General features: G+C 39.9%; 2 protein-coding genes across 5 annotated transcripts in view; one reads left to right on the top strand and one right to left on the bottom strand.

Annotated features, from left to right (window-relative positions):
- Positions 1–1,829: 1,829 nt before the first annotated feature.
- MSH6 (mutS homolog 6) lies at positions 1,830–21,467 on the top strand. 4 transcript variants are annotated; one of them, XM_064494513.1, is made up of 10 exons: positions 1,830–1,950; positions 10,689–10,891; positions 13,050–13,219; positions 14,685–17,229; positions 18,417–18,685; positions 19,722–19,839; positions 20,186–20,275; positions 20,719–20,873; positions 20,967–21,166; positions 21,292–21,467. In XM_064494513.1, exons 2-10 carry the CDS (start codon positions 10,732–10,734, stop codon positions 21,371–21,373), a joined length of 3,789 nt encoding a protein of 1,262 aa, XP_064350583.1. In that variant the 5' UTR covers positions 1,830–1,950; positions 10,689–10,731; the 3' UTR covers positions 21,374–21,467. The 4 variants fall into 4 exon arrangements, with proteins under 4 accessions (XP_064350583.1, XP_064350582.1, XP_031322828.1 ...); XM_064494512.1 differs by lacking the exon at positions 1,830–1,950 and adding an exon at positions 2,191–2,511; XM_031466968.2 differs by lacking the exon at positions 1,830–1,950 and adding an exon at positions 2,191–2,538.
- Positions 21,434–22,835, bottom strand: part of FBXO11 (F-box protein 11) — a 77,678-nt gene continuing 76,276 nt past the window's right edge. Inside the window, exon 23 of the mRNA XM_031466969.2 lies at positions 21,434–22,749. Coding sequence (XP_031322829.2) covers positions 22,620–22,749 — 130 coding nt within the window. The 3' untranslated portion in view covers positions 21,434–22,619. The remainder of the gene's footprint in view (positions 22,750–22,835) is intronic.

The raw sequence follows: 22,835 nt of genomic DNA, 5'->3' as shown, positions 1-22,835 counted from the left end.
CAATCAGAGAAAGCTAAATAGGCCCCCCCCAAACCAATCACATGAGCTCTCCTTCTACTTAGCCCACCTCCAGCTTCCCCATGCCAATTACCTCCAATCATAGCACACCTGAAGCCTTCCTATTTTCATGAGCCCTTTCCTACTCCTCTGAGTCTCTGCCAGACACAAGTGGTGGTAGCAAGCTCTGAATAAGTAGCTTCGTGTTCTTTGTTGGGTGTTCTTCAATTATTTCTACATGCAGTATGTGCCTTCTGGAGAAGGCTGGGTGATTTCACCTACCAAAGAATTGTGTGCTTGATGATTCTAAGATGTGTGACTTCTTATTTCACTCTTAATGAAGTTTGTGGGAGGCACCTGTGGCCTCCAAAATTTGTCCCAGAGTTATTATCTTTCTCATGAAAGATGAGGAAACAGGTTCAGAGATTAAAATTGTTTAGTTACCTGGCTGGTGGGCCAGAGTCAGAGCCCAGGTATCAATTTACCCCAAGCACTGGTTCTTAGCCTCTGTCCTACAACTGGCTCATTTCCCCTGACTCTCCATTTCCTCCTTGTAAAACAAGAATATTAATATCATATCAAGTTGAACCAAATAAAAATTTTGTACTGCAACAAAAGGTTAAATATTGGCAATTTCACACAGTTCAACCTAGTATAATGTTGTGAGAATTGAATTAAATAAAATGGTGTTAAATTGAAGGCAATGTAGCATTTCTATTAATAACACAGGACCCCAGAAACACCAGGATTTAAATCCCTACTCCACCCTTTTCTAGTTGTTTGGTGTTGGGCAAGTTACTTGACCCATCTGTGCCTCATTTTCTTCAGCCATAAAATGGAGATGTAATAGGTCAACAATCCCTTACTTGCAATTCTGAAATTCAAAAAAATCTGAAAAACAAAGGTTTTGTGACAAACTCCTTTGGCAGCAAATTTTGACCTAAGGTGACCTGAGGCTATTTATAATCTATATTTATCCCATTTAATGTGAGTAACCGTATGTTGTGCTGAAGAAATACGTTAGATTTCAGGATGTTGCCCCAGACTTTCTGGGGTTGTCATGTATTATTATTCCCATTCATGGAGGAAATAGTATTATTTCAAATACTACTGAAACAAAGTTGATTTTATTACTTGCCTAGCAAAGGCGAACCGTGTGGCAGAACACAGCCTCCTGAACAAAGCAAAGAGCTGACCTTACACGTTTGTAACAAAGCACAGCTATTGCTAATTGGGGCTGTTTTCTGGGATTCTGGATTCCGTAGTTGCTTATTCACAGTCTGGGATTAGGGCCAAAGACCTGTCAATCTTCCAACTTCTTTCTTGCAGTTGGAGAATAGAACTTTTTATTCAAACTTGTGACTTTCCTAAAATCTGAAAAATCATGCATTCTGAGACACACCTGGCCCAAGAGGCTCAGATAAGGAACAGTGAACCTCAAGTACTTACCTCAGGTTATTACAAGGGATTAATTAGTTAATGTATATAAAATGACTGGATTTAATTAATCTGTGTAAAAAGATTCCTCCGGCTGAGGAAAGCTTTGTAGATGGCAGGGTTTTTTTGTTTTTATCATAAACTCATAAAGGGCCTGCCACTTAGCATTCATTTTGTAAAGTATTTATCAAGAGCCTACTACGTGTAACGCTTTGAAAATACAACGTGAACAGACTTCTATCTGCTGATTTATGTCTGAATTTCTCCCCCCAGCACCCCCCCCCCCCCGACCCGGTTCCTAGGCGGAAGCACTCTAACCGCAGGGTTTTTCTTGCACGCGCTAGAAGGCGTTTCTCCCCAAGGGACTCTTTCGGCGGCCCTTTGGTTCCCCTCTCACACCGCGGCGACTGAAGCCTACACTGTGCGCGCACTCGGCACACACTGACCCCGGCGTGATCTCAGACCCCGTGACCCCTCACCCACCAGGTTCCCTCCAAAGAAGAACGCCTTTCCGAGGTGGGTAGCCTCGCAGCACCCAACCCCCGGCTTCGGGCCCAGGTGTTCCAGTCCTGACCATCCCCCGCTCCCTCCGGATCTCAGGCAGCTGCGCGTGGAGTACCAGCCCCTCCCCTCCCGACGCCGCCTGGCGCCCCGAGGGGGCGGGGCCGGACGCACGCCGCCCGCGCACGCCCAGGCGCCCGCCGATTGGCCGCCTGAGTCCGTGTTCCTCCCGCGGAGCGCGCCTCCCCCCAGATTTCCCGCCAGCAGGCGCCGCGCGGTAGATGCTGTGGCTGGGTTTAGCAGCTCGGTCCGACAGAGCAGTTGGGTCTCGGCGACCGTCATTATGTCGCGACAGAGCACGCTGTACAGCTTCTTCCCTAAGTCTCCAGCGCTGAATAATGCCAACAAAGCCCCAGTCAGGGCCTCAAGTGAAGGCGGCGCCGCCGCCGCTGCCACCGGGGCCTCCCCTTCCCCAGGCGGGGATGCGGCCTGGAGTGAGGCCGCGCCAGGGCCCGGGCCCTTGGCGGGCTCCGCGTCGCGGTCCGAGACAAGGAATCTCAACGGAGGGCTGCGAAGGTCGGCAGCGCCTGCGGCCCCCGCCAGGTAGCGGGGGTGAAGGAGGCGCAGGGAGGTCGCCTCAGGGGGTTGGTGCACCGCCAGGCCCTGGGCTTGGAGGAGGTGGGGCTGTACATTTGGCTTGAAAGAGTACAGGGACTGAGTTTGAGGCATTGAGGGTGCAGTTTGTAAACAGTAGGAGGAATTAGGCTGTGCAGGAAGAAGGGTTGGAGGGCAGCTGGACGCGCTTAGTTTGGAGGTGGAGGAGGAGACGCGGTCCGCCAGGTGGGGGGCTGGGTGGTGGGGGAGGAGGCGTGGAAGGTGTTCGGAGTTCGGGGTGGAGAGGAGAAGCGGGAGATGGAGCCCCGGGGGGGTGGGGCATGCCGAGAAAGGAGTTCCGCCTGCTCTGTGGGGTGCGCCCCCTGGGCGCGAGGGAAGGGGTAGTACCTGCCCGGGGAGGGGGAGGGGGAAGGAGGAATGCCTGCCGGGAGGATGAACGCCTGCAGCCTGCAGGCTATAGGGGCGCATGGGATTCTCGGAGGCAGTTACGCCTTCAGAGTTGGGATAGTGAGTTGGAGGTCCAGTAGTCGTTCGAGGAACACGCTCGATAAGAGCCTTGGACGCCTAGGCCCTATGAGGGCGGTAGGCCCTCTGCCTGGTGTGTGGGCTGTGAGGGAGGTGGGTGCTGGTGGGTGGACCCCGAGTTTAGAGCGCGCGCGCGGAGGTGGGGGGGGGGGTGTCAACTCCGGGACCTAGAGGCCTGATTGGCCCGAGTAAGGATTGCAGGGGCGGGGAAGCAGAAAGTTCTGGGTTTTAGCTGGGTTATCCCTTAGGTATACAGCATATGCACCAAAATAGATGGAAAATTTAGAAGCTATGTTAATTTTGACACGTGGGAGTATTGTGTCGAGTTGAAAAAAATGTTAATTTAAGAAGTAGTGCATCTTTTGTTGACAATTCCAGGAGAGAATGGGGTACCGTAGTTTTTTGGGATTGAGAGGGCATCTAAAGGACTTGATCTGACTCTGGGCGGGGTGTATGGACACGATTATGGGGCAGCCTGTCCGGAGGTGCCCTCCTCGCTTTCTCGACTGTTCGGTGCTGTTCCAGGGCTTAGCTGCCCTTTGTCGGGGCAGCGGGCGACATTTTGAAAAGCTCGCACTCACTGTATCCCAAGTGTTGTATTAGGCATAAAGTGTAATGGTAGTCGTCTGAAAGGATGAAGAAATAGTTACCGAAAAAGTAAAGAACTTGTTCAAGATCGGAGAGTTGGCTCTTGGTTCTGAGTAGTTGATCTCGAATGTCCAGCGTTTTGCGTGTCCTACGGATTTTTCAAAGTCCAAGTGTAATTATAGAGTGTTACCCTCCTTTAAGCGACCCTTTCAGGCAGTCTAACGATATAGTTGTGTGAAAAGTAGCAGGATATGGCACCCCAGAATTTGCCTCTGGCATATAGATTATTTAGAGCTGATTATTTTTGAGAACAGCGGACGCAGGAGCAGCTCTGAAAACTGAAGACGTAGTTCTTCTCTAAGGGTAATTTACATTTAAAAAGGAAATCTCCATTTGTAAGGGTGTCTCTGTACTAGGAAGAGAAGGATGACTAAATCAGGAGAAACTTATTAAATGGAGACGGCACTGACTTAAATCTGCATAACAACCTTACACTTGTTTTTTGTTTTCCTGGTAGCCTCCCTTTCTGTCCCTGCCTCCTCCCCCATCTTTCTTTTGTCTTTAGCTGCAGACCATATTTAAGGTGGCTACTTGGGCCATCTCTGGCAGTTACTCAGTTTTCCTTGGTATCTCCCTTGTGTACGGGGAGGTATACATGTTAATAAACTTTTATTTATCTTTCTTTTGTTAATCTGTCTTTTATTACAGGGGCTCTCAGCCAAAAACTCAGAAGGGTAGAGGGTAAAATATTTTTCCTTTCGTACATGTGCATCCTCCATAACAGACTGTTTTTCATGGTGAGATGCACGATGTGTTATGTTTACTTGAACATGAATTTGATTATTCCTGTATCCATTCTAAATAGACAGAAGTATTCTTTGTATGGTTGTGCTTTATGTATTGACTAGCATATTGCTATTGTCTTTTGAGGTCTGAATTTAGACTTGTAAAACCGTAACATTTTTTACACTTGACCTCCTGCTATGGAGACTGTTTACAGAGTGTTTAAGAAAGATGGGCATTTGAGACTAGACTTACAAACAAACTTCATCCAGTATATAGATTTGGTCTTCATTCAGCTAATGTTACTGTACCTACTCTGGCAGTCGCAGTATCAGGCATTGTGGATCCTGGATGTAATAGTGAACAAGACAAGTGAAAAGGCAGTTTTAGAGCAAGAGCAGAGTGGATGAGCTCTGTGTACTTTGTGGGGAGGAAGGAGTCTGTATGGATTGGGGTGGGCTTTCAGCTCTCTAGGCTGAGACTAGAGAACAGATAGGAGTTAGGCTAACGTGGAGGTGAGGGTGTTTTAGGAAGCTGGTTCAGGAAGAGAAAGGTCCTGCAAATTGTCCATAGAAAAGATACTTGGATTTTTTCTGAGGGTCAGTTGAAAGCTTTAAAAGAAGTTGAGCATCTTTTAATGTTCATTTGTCCTTTAGTCTCCTCTTGTGCTCAAGTGTTAAAGTATTTTTTGCCTCCCCCCCACCCCAGTTCTTTGTCAGTTAGGTGGGATGCAAGTCTTTTTCTACCTGGGTTGATGAGAGAGAGGAAGGAGTTGAGGTGATGTCAGTTTGAGTAAATGGCTATGAGATGTATGTCTGTGTGCCCTGGGCCTTCTCAATACTTAATATTTTTTTTGTAGTTTATTAGTCTTAATAATTATGGCCTCATGATGGAAAGAGCTGTGAGCAAGGCTTCTGAACACTTAAATCTGGCTTTTCAAAGCAAATCTTAGCTTTTTTATTTTTCACAATCTCATTTCAATGATAATTGCTGATTATGAGAAATGAGGACAGTAAAAATTTTTAAGTATGTGCCTTATACTCATTTGCAGACCAGGAGCAGTATTTCAGACCTTGAAGGGTTTTTTTCCCCTAAGAGCCTTTAGTTAAAGGTAACTGTCTGCCCTAGCTGTAGGTGCCTTTCCTGATATTTTTTATACAGTTAAATCTATAGTAATATATTTCTCTAAATATCGCAGCTAATATAGTTATTGTAAGAAAAGAATTCAAGCTTTTAAAAAGTATCGTGGAGCCACAGACCTAAGTTGATTTAATCAGTATAATTAAAACTGGTATTAAATGATGCTGAACATGTCATAATTTGGTCACTGGGAGCCTCTTTTAAGCTGGCTTTTATGACTTTTTTTCTTTGTATGTGTGTGTGGGTGGGGGTGATTAGGTTTGTTTGTTTATTTTTAATGGAGGTACTGGGGATTGAACCCAGGACCTTATGCATGCTAAACACTCGCTCTACCACTGAGCTATACCTCCCCCTCTTTTATGACTTTTTAACATTACCTCAGAAATTTTGAAAACATTCTTCTGTTCTGAGGACCACTGTCAATTCTCCCTGCTTCTTAAGCTGGTCTCCAAAGAACCCTGTTTTGTCTTTTTTTTTTTTAAGTTTCTTACAGACTTTTCTAATAATATTTAGGAAATATTATTAGAGGCCAGTTTGGATGATAATTTATATGGTCACCTTAGACTTAGTGCATAAGTGATGGGTGCCATAGTTACCTAAGCTGTAGGAAAGAAAGCCAGGTATATGGGCAGAGGTACAGGTAGCTGGATAGGTATGATGGGAGCCCTTGGAATTAATTGCTCTGATTACTTCTCTTTTCTCAGTACTGTATTTAGTTATTTGAAAGTAGGGAAATTCTGCTCTAATCATTTACCTTGAGAGGTAGGTACAAACACTGATAGTTTGGTTTCTAAACTCAGTTTGAGAGCATTTTCACATTTGGGAGGACTCAATGTTTATATAAACAAGTTTTTGTTAGATAAATCCAGTATCTTTTATTGTTTATGGAAGCAGATTCTAGCAGTGCTTTGGTATCTGCTGATTCTTTTTTAAAAAGTATACAGCCAAAAATGTTGCTTATAAATATCTGAGGCACAACCAGTAATTGACATCAAGGTTATGGGCTTAAGAAAGAGCAAAATAATGTGATTTTTAAAGGAAAAGTTATCAATATGTCAAATACACATTTAGCTTTATTTAATTTTTTTTTCACATTTAGCTTTATTAACTCATTTTTTATATTTGTTTTTTGGAACCGTCAGCTTTTCCTTTCTTTTCTCATTGTCTTTAAAATCCCAAGAATATAAAACACTGAAGATACTGTTTTAAGAACACTTGTAAGACCATAGTTGAATCTTATTTATACAGTATATCATAAGATAATTCCAATATTTTGGCATTTCAGCTTGGGCTTTCGGAAGACCTAATGCATTTTACATTGCAAATAACCTAGAAGTAAAGTAACTTTTTGGCCCAGGTATTTTCAAATTGGATTTACATTGCATAGGGCTCGATGATCCTCGTTAATACTTAAAACACAGTCCTAGGTAGAAGAGAAAGATGTTAAAATTATCAGAAAATGCATCCAGATATTAATATGCAGTAAAATTAGTATCCGACTGTTTAAATGAAGTTTTAAGTAGAGCCAGTTGTATACATCTATGTGATTTTGTAAGATCTCCTGGTTCTTACAAGGACCAGTGTATAAAAGATTGCAGATATTTGAACTACAGCACATTCTAGCTGTGAGCCCATGCTTACATTACAGTTACATATCTTTAATACAGTATTTAATGTTGGTAAAAATCTGAATATTTGCATGGATTAAAATAAATGTTCCTTTTATTTTGGCATTCTGTGGAAACTGCACAATTACCAGAGATACAAGTTTTAAATTACCGCTAAGAATTAGTTTGCACACGAAGTTTCTTAAATTTTTTGTTAGCATTAAGTGAAGAAAAATTTTAAGTGAGAAATGTTTAAAATGTTTAGTTTTATTACACCATACATTTTATTACCTGTTTAATTCTCTTTTTGACTGGAAATCACTATTTCCTGGGCCAGAATTTTTCTTCTCTTTTCCTTTCCTTTTTTTTTTGAGTAGAACAATTTTGTTATTCATTGCTGTCCTCTCAGTCCAGGTCCTTGGTTGTCACAGTTTCTAGGTCATAGAAGGGCCAGCATTGTCTTTGCTTAAGTCTTTAAGAATGTTCTGCCCTCCCTCTTTCTCTGTGAAGAAACAGCTTCAAGGCACCTATGTTTGAAAGGACAGATCAGTTCTTCTGTAACTTCCACATTTAGGACCATTCAAGTCACAGGGCTTTTTTGGCTGAGATGTGAGACAAAACAATCCTCTCTGTGGGAACTAGTTCTGTTGTCCTTTCCTTTTTTTTTTTTTTTTTTTTTTTTTTTTTAAGTATAGTTGGTTTACAATGTTGTGTTAATTTCTAGTGTACAGCATATGATTCATTCATTTATATGTATGTAAATAATATATATTCGTTTTCATAGTCTTTTTCTTTAGGCCATTACAAGGTGTTGAATAAAGTTCCCCTGGGCCAGAATTTTTAAAGTTAACTTTAAAAGGTTTTAAACTTTTTTAAAGCCTTTTACTTTTGGAGGAACCAAAATTTTTTAAACAATTCAGTTTGTAGTAACATTTTAGCTTTACAGATAAGGAGTGTATTTCAAAACTGATAGTGATTGTAATTAGCTTTTTATATATTTCTCTAGTGAGGATGTACATTTGTTTTTCAAATAAATATAAAGACATTAAATTTTTAAATTGGTTGTTTGGAAAGGAATCTATTCTAATCATTTTGAGACCTTTGAACACCATTTTACAGTGTTCTACAATTTGTACTACATTTGTACCAATGACAGTTTTAAAGTAACAGTAATCTTAGAAAGCTCAAGTTATTTCCTTTGGGATAAAAACTAGGATGATTAACTTACTTGTTATAATAGTACCATTACATAGTACAGTGACAGGTATAACTCCCGGACCCCCCCCCCCCCCCATTTTTTCCCCCACATGTCTTGGGTCTCAGTTGGAAACCTGAGTTATTCTTTAGGATAGAAAGGAACTTTTAGGAGGCAGGTGTGGCTATCACATTTTTTGCTCAGGAATTTTGATTGGAATTTTGATCTAGGTGTTTAGTTTCTCTGGCAGCCCCCAAGACAACTGAGATACCCGCAAGCGCTTTGTTGCCTTATACCAGGCAAAACAGAATTCCATTATGTTCAAGGCATCCTGCTCCCTTGAACTTCAGATGTTACCACCAAGATGTTCATTTGTCAAAGTCTCTGATGCACTAACTTCATTCTAGAGAATTTGTAGCCTTTGTAGACGTCTATATAATGAAATAGCTAGTGTTGAGTTTAGCCATTTTTGTCCTTACCCTTAGTTCACACAGGCAAGAAAGTCATCTTCACTTTCACAAACCAAGAACACTTTGTAACCCTCACTCCATATTGGTCAGTTTCAGGGCTCATCTTGGGGAGGAACTGCCTCAAACTAGCCAGTGATGGGTTAAGGCTTCACTGTGTACACACCAAAATCCATCTCTTACGGGATGAAGGGCAGCCAGTCTTGACTGATGGGTATCCCTACTGGTTTCCCCTTCAGAAAAATGTGCCTTGTTCAACACACAGTTTGTAGCCTGATGTCTGAAGACTCTACAGCCAGAAATATGCTTCCTATGGGGTAACATGTTCATTGACATAACATGTTATTTGCTCCCTGGCCAATCTTCTAAAAGTTATTGTCAGAGTTCAGACTCAGAACTGAGAGTGTCTCAATGTAGATGAAGGTTATTTCCCTCATTTAGCAACAGAAAAGGGTACAGCTTTAGGGTACTCTCAGGTACTTAGGTACAAAGAAATCTTGTGATTTTTCTGATACCAGTGTGAGAGACTTTGTGGTTAAGTGGCTGCCTGGCTAAGTTAAGGGAAGGCCTGCTTGACAATTCCACACAGAGATAAGGGTGTCTCCTGTTAATGGATATGTTAGTGAGGAGGAAGCACTTATGATAAGTCTGAATTGTGCAGACCCAGCTTCCTGTTTGAAGATGACCCTTGTGGTGAGTTTGACGGCAATAATAAACTTGTGCAGGTCACGATAGACCTCTGTAAATTGAAAGAAAAATGTACGTACCATAAAATCCTTTGACATAAGCACCAGCGGAAGTCTTGCTCCTATTCTTTCTGGCATAGGAGTTCCCATGTTCACAATTATTTCCCTGATATTCACATTTTTTGAAGAAAGGAATACTTTAATTTTATGATTAGGTCTGATGAAGGTGGCCTCAATTGACTATTCCAAAGTGCCTAAAATACTCCTTTTTTGTAATGTACTTATTTTACTTTTGCAGGTATTCAGTGAAAACTTACGCAGGCTTAGAAAACCTTGTTGTACAGTGCTTGAGTGGGGTTTATCAGTTGTGGCCTTGTCATTGCTGAGGGACTCTTGTAGTCTGCTAGCTAAATACTCCTCCGCCCTCCCCTTTCTCCTCTCCCTTTCTCAGGAAACCGTCAGGGCTAAATCTGTTTTTGTGGAGATTGAATCTCCTGTTGATTCTGTAGGCATGATGTACTCACTATTTTGGTCATTTTAGGCAATTATCTCTTAAGTTTTTCCATAAAACTGGATTTTTAGGGCCAAGTTGAGGGTAATAGTGGGCTAGTTAGCTTTTGGAATATTTGGAATACATTGGAGCTTAACTGGAAACCGATTCCAAGCAAAGTCTAATGAGGTAATATATTCAGCAAATTTACATAGTTGGTATGCTTGGTATTTTATTAATACTTTGGGTCAGATCCTGTTTCTCTTGTATATACACCATATTGTAGGACAGGTGTTACTTGTAATTTGGAGTGCATGTACAATGAGTATGCCTTTTTCCTGTTGTCAGTATTCTGTCAGAATTCTGCCAGTTTTTAAACTTTGCCTGGTTCTGAGATAGATTCCAACGTTAATACCAGGATTCATTATATTTGTGTTTGTCTTAATAAGCGTTGTGGTATTTGCTTGTCTTTAAAAATGACTTGAAAATCTGGTTTTAAAAAATCATTAATTCTAGAATTTCTGTGCCTGAATATAAGTGCCAGAAAGCTTCAAAGTAATCTTAAAGATACCTTCCTTAGAATTGCTGATTTGTAGGTAATTGCCTTTAATGTAGCTTAACCAAATATTAATCAAATTATGTATTTCCTTTTGGCAGCAGTTCTTGTGACTTCTCACCAGGTGATTTGGTTTGGGCCAAGATGGAGGGTTACCCCTGGTGGCCTTGCCTGGTTTACAACCACCCTTTTGATGGAACATTCATCCGTGAGAAAGGAAAGTCCGCCCGAATTCATGTACAGTTTTTTGATGACAGCCCAACGAGGGGCTGGGTCAGCAGAAGGTTATTAAAGCCATATACAGGTAAGAGAGCTACTCTGCAGATTGTATATGTGAGTGAGCACACACATACACATTAGTACAAGTATTAGTGCCTCCCATACAGTGAAATTAAGTTTATTTCACTCCAATAAATTGCAGGAGTGGTGTAGTGAAAGCTTCCAGCATGGGGAAAGAATAAGATGCAGTTGGTTTTCAGCCAGTTTGTTGTGTGAAGTGGAATTTTTATTTCTTTTCTTTGAGTGACTTACAGCAATATCATAGCCTTAAGGTGGGGGGGGGAAATGACCTCATGATTTAATCTTGTGATTTGGACCAAAGTGCTAAATTCAGACATGAATAAATTAAACAGCATCTTAAAGGATCCAACAGAAAGACAGTGCAGTCAGGATGCATAGCATACTGATCAGTGATACTCTGTGGGACAGATAGAGGTGCATGCTACCTTCAAAATCCTCACCTGTGAGTACATCTGAGTTGAGTTTCACATCAGACTTGTGGAAACTTAAGTTTCTCTTCCCAGGCTCAGCTTTATTTATCACAGACATCAGCGGTCCTGCATATATAGCTTCACTTGGACTGGGTGCACCCTGTCAGTCCCTTGAATTGTACGGTGCACACACAGTGTGATTGCAGTCTGCAGTGCCTGTAACCTTGAGCATGTGCAAGTCTTTCTCCATTATCTTCAGACTCCTCAGGCTAGGATATTGTTGAACTCAGTATTTTGAGATCAGAACAGCAGTCAGTTTCCCAGAAACCTCTGGGAATCATGTTGCTCCTCATCCTGCAGGGCAGGGAGGGTACACTGAAGAAAGTTAAGTCTACGTGGAAATCTGACATGCAGGATGGAAAGAGAATAAGGAAATTTGATTCTGTCTTCGTCACTAATACGCTGTATAACCTTGGATAAACAAAGTAATTTGTTTTCTCATTTTGCTTGCGTATATATAAAGTGAGAGAGTTGGACTAGATGATGAAATCTTTTTCCAGGACTAATTTTGAGATCCTAAACAAACCTGTGGCAAAATGACCTTAAAAAGAGATCAGGAAAGTTTACATATTTGTTGTAATTATTTTAGAAACTAACCCCTGTGCATATTGTACTGTCCTTTGCCCTTTAAACTTCCAAATTGTTGTAATACATATATGTGAATAAATCAGCAAAGAGGCATGGATGAAAAAACAGTAGGCCTTTGGAGGGGCCTGGTTTAGTTAGTTTGCATCAGAGGTTTTGGGGAATGATGATAGTAGACAGGTGGGGTGAGGAGGGGTGGTACAGCTGCAACAGATACTTTGGGAAAATTTTAGAGCTATCCTCAATGATTTTGATTATTGCAGTTTGTAGCTTTGGTGCAGCTCTTTAGAGAAATGAGAAGTTGTAGCTTTGTTTTATTCATCCCATGAAAATGTCTAATCCTATGGAAATTTAGAATGTCTCATCAGCTTTAGTATACAGAAAGAAGGAAGCAATGTAATGTTTGGATCTTTTAAATTTAGACAAATTATATTTGTTTTCCAATTACAGTTAAATTCAGGCAGAAGAAAATAGACATTCCTAGTTATGCATCTTGGAAAAGAACTAAAACAATTCTGTACCATTAGACTTGTTCTACATTAGATCTTCTACATCTAACCTTTTGCTCAGTGGATAGAGTTGTCTAGCTATTTGGAATGAAATGAATAAAGGAAGAGTTTTACTTTGAAGCAGAGCAAGACATTTTGATGCAACTGTTTTGAAAAAATTTAACACATTAAATAAAGTCTGAACTGGGTTAACCTCCCAGAATGTAGGGTTCCTTACAGTAGGGTGGGTTTTTTTGTTTGGTTTGTTTTTTAAATATATCATATCTAACTGCCTAGGGAACAAACTTTAATATTGCTTCATGTAACTGACAGTGTAGTCTTTGTCTTCCTGAAGTAATTTTTTTTTTTAAAGGGTCTCAGACTCCCCCTTACATTTCATGTCTTACCTAAATAGGTATGCCTAGGTATTTAGGGTCCGTAGTCCCAGCTCATCATGAGACTAATTGATCTGTCTATATCAATCAAAAATATTGGGACATTAAAAATTAATACCTGATTGTTGTCATTCTAAAGAACAAGGGCAAGTATTGTACATTGAGCCAAATATCCAGCCAAGAGTTCTTATTTACAAATAAATAAATATATATATATGTTTTAGGTTCAAAGTCAAAGGAAGCCCAGAAAGGAGGTCATTTTTACAGTGCAAAGCCTGAAATACTCAGAGCAATGCAACGTGCAGATGAAGCGTTGAATAAAGACAAGATTAAGAGGCTTGAATTGGCAGTCTGTGATGAGCCCTCAGAACCAGAGGAGGAAGAAGAGATGGAGGTGGGACATTGTATACAACTATTAACTTCTGTTAGGAGAGTGATGGAAAAGGGGGAGGGGTGTATTAGTGGTATTTTCTTGTTTTATATATATTTACATATATATATATATTTCCACTTATAACACACATATGTCTGTACACCCCTGGACTGTAGGTCAAGTTAGACTGCTGAGATTCTAAGTAATCTAGCACCCTTTTTACTTAAGTTCTCAAGCCTGTTGGAAGACACATGCTAAAAGAGGTAGTACCATTTTGGTAACCAGCATAGAGAGCTAGGGACAGTAAGGACGTGGTGATAAAATTGGTCATGGTGTCTGATAGTAAACTGCTTTCTATATGAGGGTGTGGTCAGGAAATTTATCCAGTTTTATGCTCTAATGCTTTTTGTTGTATTTTGGATTGGTAAGAATAGAGGTTGAATAACCTTGACATACAGCATTGGTTTCAAATATTAATGGTCACTATTTGAGTTAATTAAATCCTGTTAAGGAAATGAACAAGTAAATGATACATTTTAAAACAAACACTGGTGAGGGTATAGCTCAGTGGTAGAGTGCATGCCTGGCATGCACGAGGTCCTGGGTTCAGTCCCCAGTACCTCCACCAAAAGTAATAAATACACAGATAAATACCGCTCCCCCAAAAAAATTAAAAAGAAAAAGCTATCAGAAATGTACACAACATTGTAAACTGACTGTACTTCAATAAAAAAAAATACAAAAAAATTATTCTCTAATTTAATGATAGATATATGCTTAGAAGAGATTCATCTATAACTAAGCTTGATTTTTATGTTTTATTCTATTATAGATAAGTTAGGCAATAAACAAGTTAATATAATGAGTATTTTAAGAGAAATGAAAGTTTTTAACCTTATTTTTGAGATTGAGACCAGAAATGATAATATTAATCAGTGGTTTAGACCTGGATAGTAACTACAGAAATCACTTAGCCCCATACTGTTTTACGTATGAGGGCGGTCCATGATAAGTGCATATGCCTTTCCCAGGAAGATTCAACTGGTTTGTGGGAAGAGCAAGGACTAGAACCAGTATAGATTGCTTACTGCTTTCTTACACTAAAGAATTTATAAAATGGTAAACTTCATAACGTGATCAACTAAGAGGAGAGGTGGCCCTGGAAGAAAGATAATAGAAGATTGAAAGTTTATTTCCAGTTATGACTCTTGATGAGGACATCACGTATGGGTACTTGTGATGTATGGGTCATGCTGATGATGTGCTCAGTATTTTATAGGATAGAACTCCCATGACAGAATGACTTACTCCTGTAGTGTGATGCTTGTTTTAATGTTACATGAAACAAACTGAATAGTTTCTAATTTCTGGAGGTAGGTTCTTCTCTTGGTATATGAAGTTGCAGCATACTGAGAGACGTTCCACAGCAATATTGTCATTTTCCACATTTTGCTTTGCTTTTAAATACTGTTTCTTTGCCTGCCAGGCAGGTGCAACTTATGCATCAGATAAGAGCGAAGAAGAAAATGAAATTGAGAGTGAAGAGGAAGTGCAGCCTAAGGTGCAAGGATCCAGGCGAAGTAGCCGCCAGATAAAAAAACGAAGGGTCATATCAGACTCTGAGAGTGACATTGGTGGCTCTGACGTGGAATTCAAGCCGGATGCTAAGGAGGAAGGAAGCAGTGATGAAATCAGCAGTGGAGTGGGGGACAGTGACAGTGAAGGCCTGGACAGCCCTGTCAAAGTTGCTCCAAAGCGGAAGAGAATGATAACTGGAAATGGCTCCCTCAAAAGGAAAAGTTCAAGGAAAGAAATGCCCTCAGCCACCAAACGAGCAACTGGTATTTCCTCAGAAACCAAGAGTACTTTGAGTGCTTTCTCTGCCCCTCAGAATTCTGAATCCCAAACCCACATTAGTGGAGGATGTGATGACAGTAGTCGCCCCACTGTCTGGTATCATGAAACTTTAGAGTGGCTTAAGGAGGAAAAGAGGAGAGATGTGCACAGGAGGCGACCCGATCACCCTGATTTTGATGCATCCACACTCTATGTGCCGGAGGATTTCCTTAATTCCTGTACTCCTGGGATGAGGAAATGGTGGCAGATTAAGTCCCAGAACTTTGATCTTGTCATATTTTATAAGGTGGGGAAGTTTTATGAGCTGTACCACATGGATGCTCTTACTGGAGTCAATGAATTGGGGCTGGTATTCATGAAAGGTAACTGGGCCCATTCTGGTTTCCCTGAAATTGCATTTGGCCGATACTCAGATTCCCTGGTCCAGAAGGGCTATAAAGTAGCACGAGTGGAACAGACTGAGACCCCAGAAATGATGGAGGCACGATGCCGAAAGATGGCACATATATCTAAGTATGATAGAGTGGTGAGGAGAGAGATCTGTAGGGTCATTACCAAGGGTACACAGACTTACAGTGTGCTAGAAGGTGACCCCTCTGAGAACTACAGTAAGTATCTTCTTAGCCTCAAAGAAAAAGAGGAGGATTCTTCTGGCCACACGCGAGTGTATGGTGTATGCTTTGTTGATACTTCACTTGGAAAGTTCTTCATAGGTCAGTTTTCAGATGACCGCCATTGTTCCAGGTTTAGGACTCTCGTGGCACACTATCCACCAGTACAAGTCTTGTTTGAGAAAGGAAATCTCTCAACGGAAACTAAGATGATTCTGAAAGGTTCGTTATCTTCTTCTCTTCAGGAAAGTCTGATGCCAGGCTCCCAGTTTTGGGATGCAGCCAAAACTTTGAGAACTCTCGTTGAAGAAGGGTATTTTACAGACAACTTAAATGAGGGCAGTGGGGTCATGTTACCCCAGGTGCTTAAAGCCATGACCTCAGAGTCTGATTCTATTGGGTTGACACCAGGAGAGAAGAGTGAATTGGCCCTCTGTGCTCTCGGTGGTTGTGTCTTCTACCTCAAAAAATGCCTTATTGATCAGGAGCTTTTATCAATGGCTAATTTTGAAGAATATGTCCCCTTGGATTCTGACATGGTCAGTGCTACAAGACCTGGTGCTTTCTTTGCTAAAGCCAATCAACGTATGGTGCTAGATGCTGTGACATTAAACAACTTGGAGATTTTTCTGAACGGAACAAATGGTTCTACTGAAGGGACCCTACTAGAGAAGATTGATACTTGCCATACTCCTTTTGGTAAGCGGCTCCTAAAACAATGGCTTTGTGCCCCACTCTGTAACCCTTACGCTATCAATGATCGTCTAGATGCCATAGAAGACCTAATGATTGTGCCTGACAAAACCTCTGAGGTTGCAGACCTTCTAAAGAAGCTTCCAGACCTTGAGAGGCTACTGAGTAAAATTCATAATGTTGGGTCTCCCCTGAAGAGCCAGAACCACCCTGATAGCAGGGCTATAATGTATGAAGAAACCACATACAGTAAAAAAAAGATTATTGATTTTCTTTCTGCTCTGGAAGGATTCAAAGTAATATGTAAAATTGTGGAGATTATGGAAGAAGTTGTTGATGACTTTAAGTCTAAAATCCTCAAGCAGATCATCACTCTGCAGACAAAAACTCCTGAAGGCCGCTTTCCTGATTTGACTGTAGAACTGAACCGATGGGATACAGCCTTTGACCATGAAAAGGCTCGAAAGACTGGACTGATTACTCCCAAAGCAGGATTTGACCCAGATTATGACCAAGCTCTTGCTGACATAAGAGAAAATGAACAGAGCCTCTTGGAATACTTGGAGAAACAGCGCAGTCGAATTGGCTGTAGAACCATAGTCTACTGGGGAATTGGTAGGAATCGTTACCAGTTGGAAATTCCAGAGAATTTCATCACCCGTAATTTGCCGGAAGAATATGAGTTGAAATCCACAAAGAAGGGCTGTAAACGATACTGGACCAAAACAATTGAGAAGAAGTTGGCTAGTCTGATAAATGCTGAAGAACGGAGAGACGTATCTTTGAAGGACTGCATGCGGCGACTATTCTATAACTTTGATAAAAACTACAAGGACTGGCAGGCTGCTGTAGAGTGCATCGCAGTGTTGGGTAAGGCATCCTTGACAGGCTTGTCCCTAAAGCTTTGGTTAGTAACGTTCTGTTCCCTAATTGCATATTGAGACTTAAGTCCATTGGAGAGTTCACACTGACGTATCTCTAAACTCAAGTAACAGGTACATATTTTGGTCAAATTTCAGTTGAATTTTTAGTGTTTGATAAATGGTGTTTTTAAGCTTCTATTTTTTGTTACACTAATTTAAAGCTATCCCTTGACTTAACACTTAGTTTTTACTTACATATATCTTTGCATTTTTTATTTCAGTGAATCTCTCTACATGCATATTTCAAAAGATTTTACTCTTCCTTTTTTCTCTTAGCCAAAGTTGTCACATTTTCTTTTCTGCAGTTGATTTCTAAGAGTCCTGATTTATGTATTTTTAATTAGGTAACCTTTTCAGCTTTATAAATTCCTTGGGGGAAAAAAAACTTCCTGGCCAGCTTATTTGGAGCTTTTGCTTGTTTTACAGTTTTGGGTTGTTTTGTGTTTTAAGAATATAGCAACCATAGTTTACCCAAATTTATGACAAAACTATTTTAGCCTCCACATAACTCTCCGGAATAGAATGGCATCCTGTTCTGTGTTTGAGTGTGCCCCATTTATTCCTGAGGCCAATATAGCTTCAAATAATTGGGTGGATAAACTTAAAATCTTCTCTAAGTATAGGTGTTCAAAGTTGAATATATTTTCCTTTTGAGATTGTGCCTGTTGTCAGAACATTCTACTTCTAAGAATAGAAGCTTAGTTTCCGTTAGCTCCAGGACTATATCAAGAAAGAGAGATCAGTAGGTTTGCATCTCTGTTGGATCTTTTGGCTTCCCTTTGGCCTTCCTCTGGTCCACATGTTAGGGGACTGAAACCTACTGTGAGGGGATTCTTGGGCTGAAATTGAAAGCTATGTCTCATTTCAGTGCAAATACTATAATGAAGACATGTAAAACATGTAAGCTGGTGACTCATTTTCAGCTAATGAATCCATTAACAAAGCATTTTGTTAGTGAGAACAATGTTACCAGAGCGCCTGCTGTTAGAAAAAAGCTGCCATGTCTAAAGAGCAAGAATGTAGAACACAATCACCTCCACTGCATTTTTGGAAGACTTTATAAAAGTTGGGTCTTTGTGCTTACAAAGAAACCTCAAAAATGATGACTCCTCACTTTTGCCCTTTCTTTAACAGATGTCTTACTGTGCCTGGCTAACTACAGTCGAGGGGGTGATGGTCCTATGTGTCGTCCAGTAATTCTGCTGCCAGAAGAAGATACTCCTCCATTCCTGGACCTTAAAGGATCACGTCATCCCTGCATTACAAAGACTTTTTTTGGTGATGACTTTATTCCTAATGACATTCTAATAGGCTGTAAGGAAGAAGAGGAGGAAAATGGCCAAGCTTATTGTGTGCTTGTTACTGGACCAAATATGGGGGGCAAGTCTACACTCATGAGACAGGTAAAGTAAACTTAAAAGTTTTGTTACACCAAGTCATCTATAACACTTTGAGTGAATTACGTTTGTAAGCCATCCTTTTCCAAGTAGCACATGATAGAATTCAGTCACTGATCTCTTCGGAAGCAAAGGGAAACTCCTGGAGTTACAAAACTGAGAATTGTATTCATCTCACTGGTCAAATATTTGATGTTAAGGGAAGTATACATTAGGAAGGTGAAGGTGGTTTTGGGCCATGATATTTTAAGAGCTCTTTGACTTTGAATTCATCTCTGAAGGTTAGATGTATTCATAATGAATGAAGATTATGCAAATACTATGTTTGTCCTTAATTAAGATCCATTTCTAGGAAGACCTACAAGAACCACTGCAGACTTACTCAGATAAGAAAGTAAATACAATTTATGGCCTAGTTAACTGCTAGGAACTCTTTTTAAGGAAGATAAATATATTTGTCTAACCTTTATGCCAGGGGTTGGCCAGCTACTGAACTAAACATGATTTTTAGAGGGTTGTAGGGGAAAAAATGTGTTGACAGACATTGGGCTCTTGACAGAAGATGTTTGCTGATCCCCTTGGCTCTACTGCACTGTATTATATACTTCTGTACAAATTTGCTAACTAGAGGGAGGCAATAGTGTAGTGAGGTGGTTTTCAGCCTCCTTTTCATTTTAAAAGCAAAATCATCTAGAGAGTGCAACAAAAAAGTGCCTGTGAGTTGGGGTGGGGGTGTGTTCATCCTCTGAAATCAATTAGCTTGTTCTGGAGTTGATTTTAGGCATCAGTAGTTTTAAGGCAATCCCAAGTGATTATACTGTATAGCCAGGGTTGAGAGTCAGCCCTGTAGAGTGAGTAGTGGGTTAGCACTAAGGTTTTAAGGTCAGTTAGGCCTTTTCCTATGTAGGTTGTGAAGATTTTTTTTCAGAGTGCTTGACTCCTCCTAGTTAGTATTTATTAGCTTGACTTACTATCCCTGTCTTCTGGATCTCTCTGTTCTTTAATACCAGTCATAAAAGACCTTTTCCTCCCTCATTCACAGGCTGGCCTGTTAGCTGTAATGGCCCAGATGGGTTGTTATGTACCAGCTGAAGTTTGTAGGCTCACACCAATCGATAGAGTGTTTACTAGACTCGGTGCCTCAGACAGAATAATGTCAGGTGAGGTGTTTTTTCCCCCCCACCTAAGGCTTTATTATTTGACAATTCATTTCTGTATTTTAAGTGATTTTCTAAATTTCATTTCTAAATTTAAGTGCCTTTAAATTTGATGTTTCATTTCTCTCCCTCTGGTGTTACGCAAAGCAGAATGCTTTCAGGCATTTAAAAACATTATGCAATTATTAACATACTGGAAGTAATAATCTCTTAATGAGATTAGTACCTTTAGTATCTTTCATACCACTGGGTAGTTCATAATAGAATCAAATGATATGACCTGAAAGGTGAATATACTGTTATAAATAGGGTTCTTAAAATGACCACTCATTTGTGATTTTTTTTTAAGGTGAAAGTACATTTTTTGTTGAATTGAGTGAAACTGCCAGTATACTTACACATGCAACAGCACATTCTCTGGTGCTTGTGGATGAATTAGGTAAGACATTAAAATTAAAATACACAATTATTTTTCTGGAAAATGGTCTGAGGGACATCTCTTAAGAACATGAATATACTCACCTTTGTCTATAGACCCCATAGTTGGAGAAAATTAAGAAATTAATCCTATGAAAATGTTATAATGTAGGGGAAAATGTTATAATGTAGGGATAATGAAAATATTTATTGGATAATGAGGCTATTTAAAGAGAACTAAAAGGAAGTTTCTGAAGCGCAGTGGTACTTGGATCATATTCTTTAAAACTCCAAGGGCTGCTAGGCACTGTTTTAGCTAAATAGGGCCTGCTTACAGAATGCTTTTGGATATACAAACTAATGTTAGTTGTTTTTTTTTTTCATTCCTTTGTGAGGCGCATCCTTCTTGGAATGTAATAAGGCAGATTGTCTAATACATAGTTTACGTATATTTTACTGTCCTAGGAAGAGGTACTGCAACATTTGATGGGACAGCCATAGCGAATGCAGTTGTTAAGGAACTTGCTGAGAATATAAAGTGTCGTACACTGTTTTCTACCCACTACCATTCATTAGTTGAAGACTATTCTCAAAATGTTGCAGTGCGCCTAGGACACATGGTATGTGCAAATTGTTTTTTCAAAAGTTGAATAGGTTTTTGAATGGGTCTGCCATTGCTAGTATGTGAATGTAATTATTTTTTTCTTTTTTAGGCATGCATGGTAGAAAATGAATGTGAAGATCCCAGCCAGGAAACTATTACCTTTCTCTATAAATTCATTAAAGGAGCTTGTCCTAAAAGCTACGGCTTTAATGCAGCAAGGCTTGCTAACCTTCCTGAGGAGGTTATTCGAAAGGGACATAGAAAAGCAAGAGAATTCGAGAAGATGACTCAGTCACTGCGGTTATTTCGGTAATTATAATTGCATATGATTTTACCATTTAGCTGACCTTGCTAAAACAGTAAAGGGAGCTGGGTAATGCGATGTGGAAAATGTAAACTAAAACTTTTTTTTTTTTTTTTTTTTAATTTTTAAGGGAAGTTTGTCTGGCTAGTGAAAGGTCGACTGTAGCTGCTGGAACTGTCCGTAAGTTGCTGACTTTGATTGAGGACTTATAGACAGACTACATTGGAAGCTTTTGAGTTGACTTTTGACAAAGGTGGTAAATTCACACAACATTATGATCTAATAAACTTTATTTTTTAAAAATGACCATTTTTCCATTTTCTTTCTAGGAAATTAAACCCTTTTAATTCTTACCTACCTTCTACATAATGGTTATTGAATACTCCACAATATATTAAGTCTAGATGTTATGGTACATGCATACACTTTCAGGCTGTTTATACCCACTGTCACCAATACACATAAATGGGGGGGAGCTATGAAACTGTATAGGGCTGTATATATACTTGTCTCAGCTTAATGCAGGAAATTGTGTTAATTTCCAGCAGTTTGTCTAAACTGTTCAAAAAAAAACTATGAACAGAGGTCAAATACAGGACTGTTTTGAAGAGACTTTCTAAAGTGTACTTTTAAAACATAGTAGTTTTTACCTTTCACAAAACTGAGTTACAAGAATACTTTTGTTTTACAGTGCATCCCTTCCTAGGAAGTCTCATTAAAACACTCACTTTTCTAGGGGTGGTTTTGAATGCTGCACAGGGAAGGGAAGGAAATAATAGTCTTAACTTTTCTTAAAGGATACCAGAAACATTGCTGGATATAATTTAAGATTAGTGTTTTCTCTTTCATAGAAAGAACGTACATACTGGGACATGAGTACAGTTACAGCAAGTCTAGGTGTGCTAACAAAACAGGGCACATTCAAGTACAATAAGATTTTGCTTGAAATTAAAAACAAACTACATGAGATTAAAGCATTAAAATCATATTTCTCAATCTGAATACATGTTAAAAAAAATCAAAAGAAACGCAGAAGTGCTAGCTCACATTTTTACCATATTACAAAAGCAATTGGTACCCACGTCCATAAAGGCAGCAACAAAGCTGCTTGTCTGTTGAAGAGTACTGCTGCAAGCCGGCCTGCATTCAATGCTAGCTGTAAAAACACCAGCTTTTTTTCAGAAGTTGGCATCTGTACAAAATTGCAGCTTATTTTCTTCGCTTCTGTCCCTTCAAAAGTCTTTACACAGTAATGCTAAAACACCCAGCTTTGAGATCCTGAGTCAATATATTGCCACTTTCTTTTTGGTAGCTTGAGCTTCATAGTGTCAACTGACCTTGTGTATCCATTTTTAATACAGTCTCTTCCTGTAGCATGGGCACATATTTAAATCTTCCAAAAAAAATGTTTTAAGTTATGATGTTAGAATGGCAGGACTTTTTCTTTAGGGAAGGAATTCAGTTGTGCTGCAATGTATTAGATTCTATAGGTGGAGCAGAGTCATATAGTGTATCTGTATCATGTGTAGGCTCACCAGCTAATGTACAAGGATTAGACAGTGTTCCAGCACCACAGTCACAGAAAAACCTAAAGCGAAATGAAAACCCAAAAATTAGGAAAGTGAGGGGAAGAAAATAATTGGGCAATACAGCAAGCAAGTGTGCTACATACAT

Source organism: Camelus dromedarius, chromosome 15 (assembly GCF_036321535.1).
Source record: "Camelus dromedarius isolate mCamDro1 chromosome 15, mCamDro1.pat, whole genome shotgun sequence".
Taxonomy (NCBI): Eukaryota; Metazoa; Chordata; class Mammalia; order Artiodactyla; family Camelidae; genus Camelus; species Camelus dromedarius.
The sequence above is the reverse complement of the archived record's forward strand: the minus strand, read 5'-3'. Positions and strand labels throughout refer to the sequence as shown.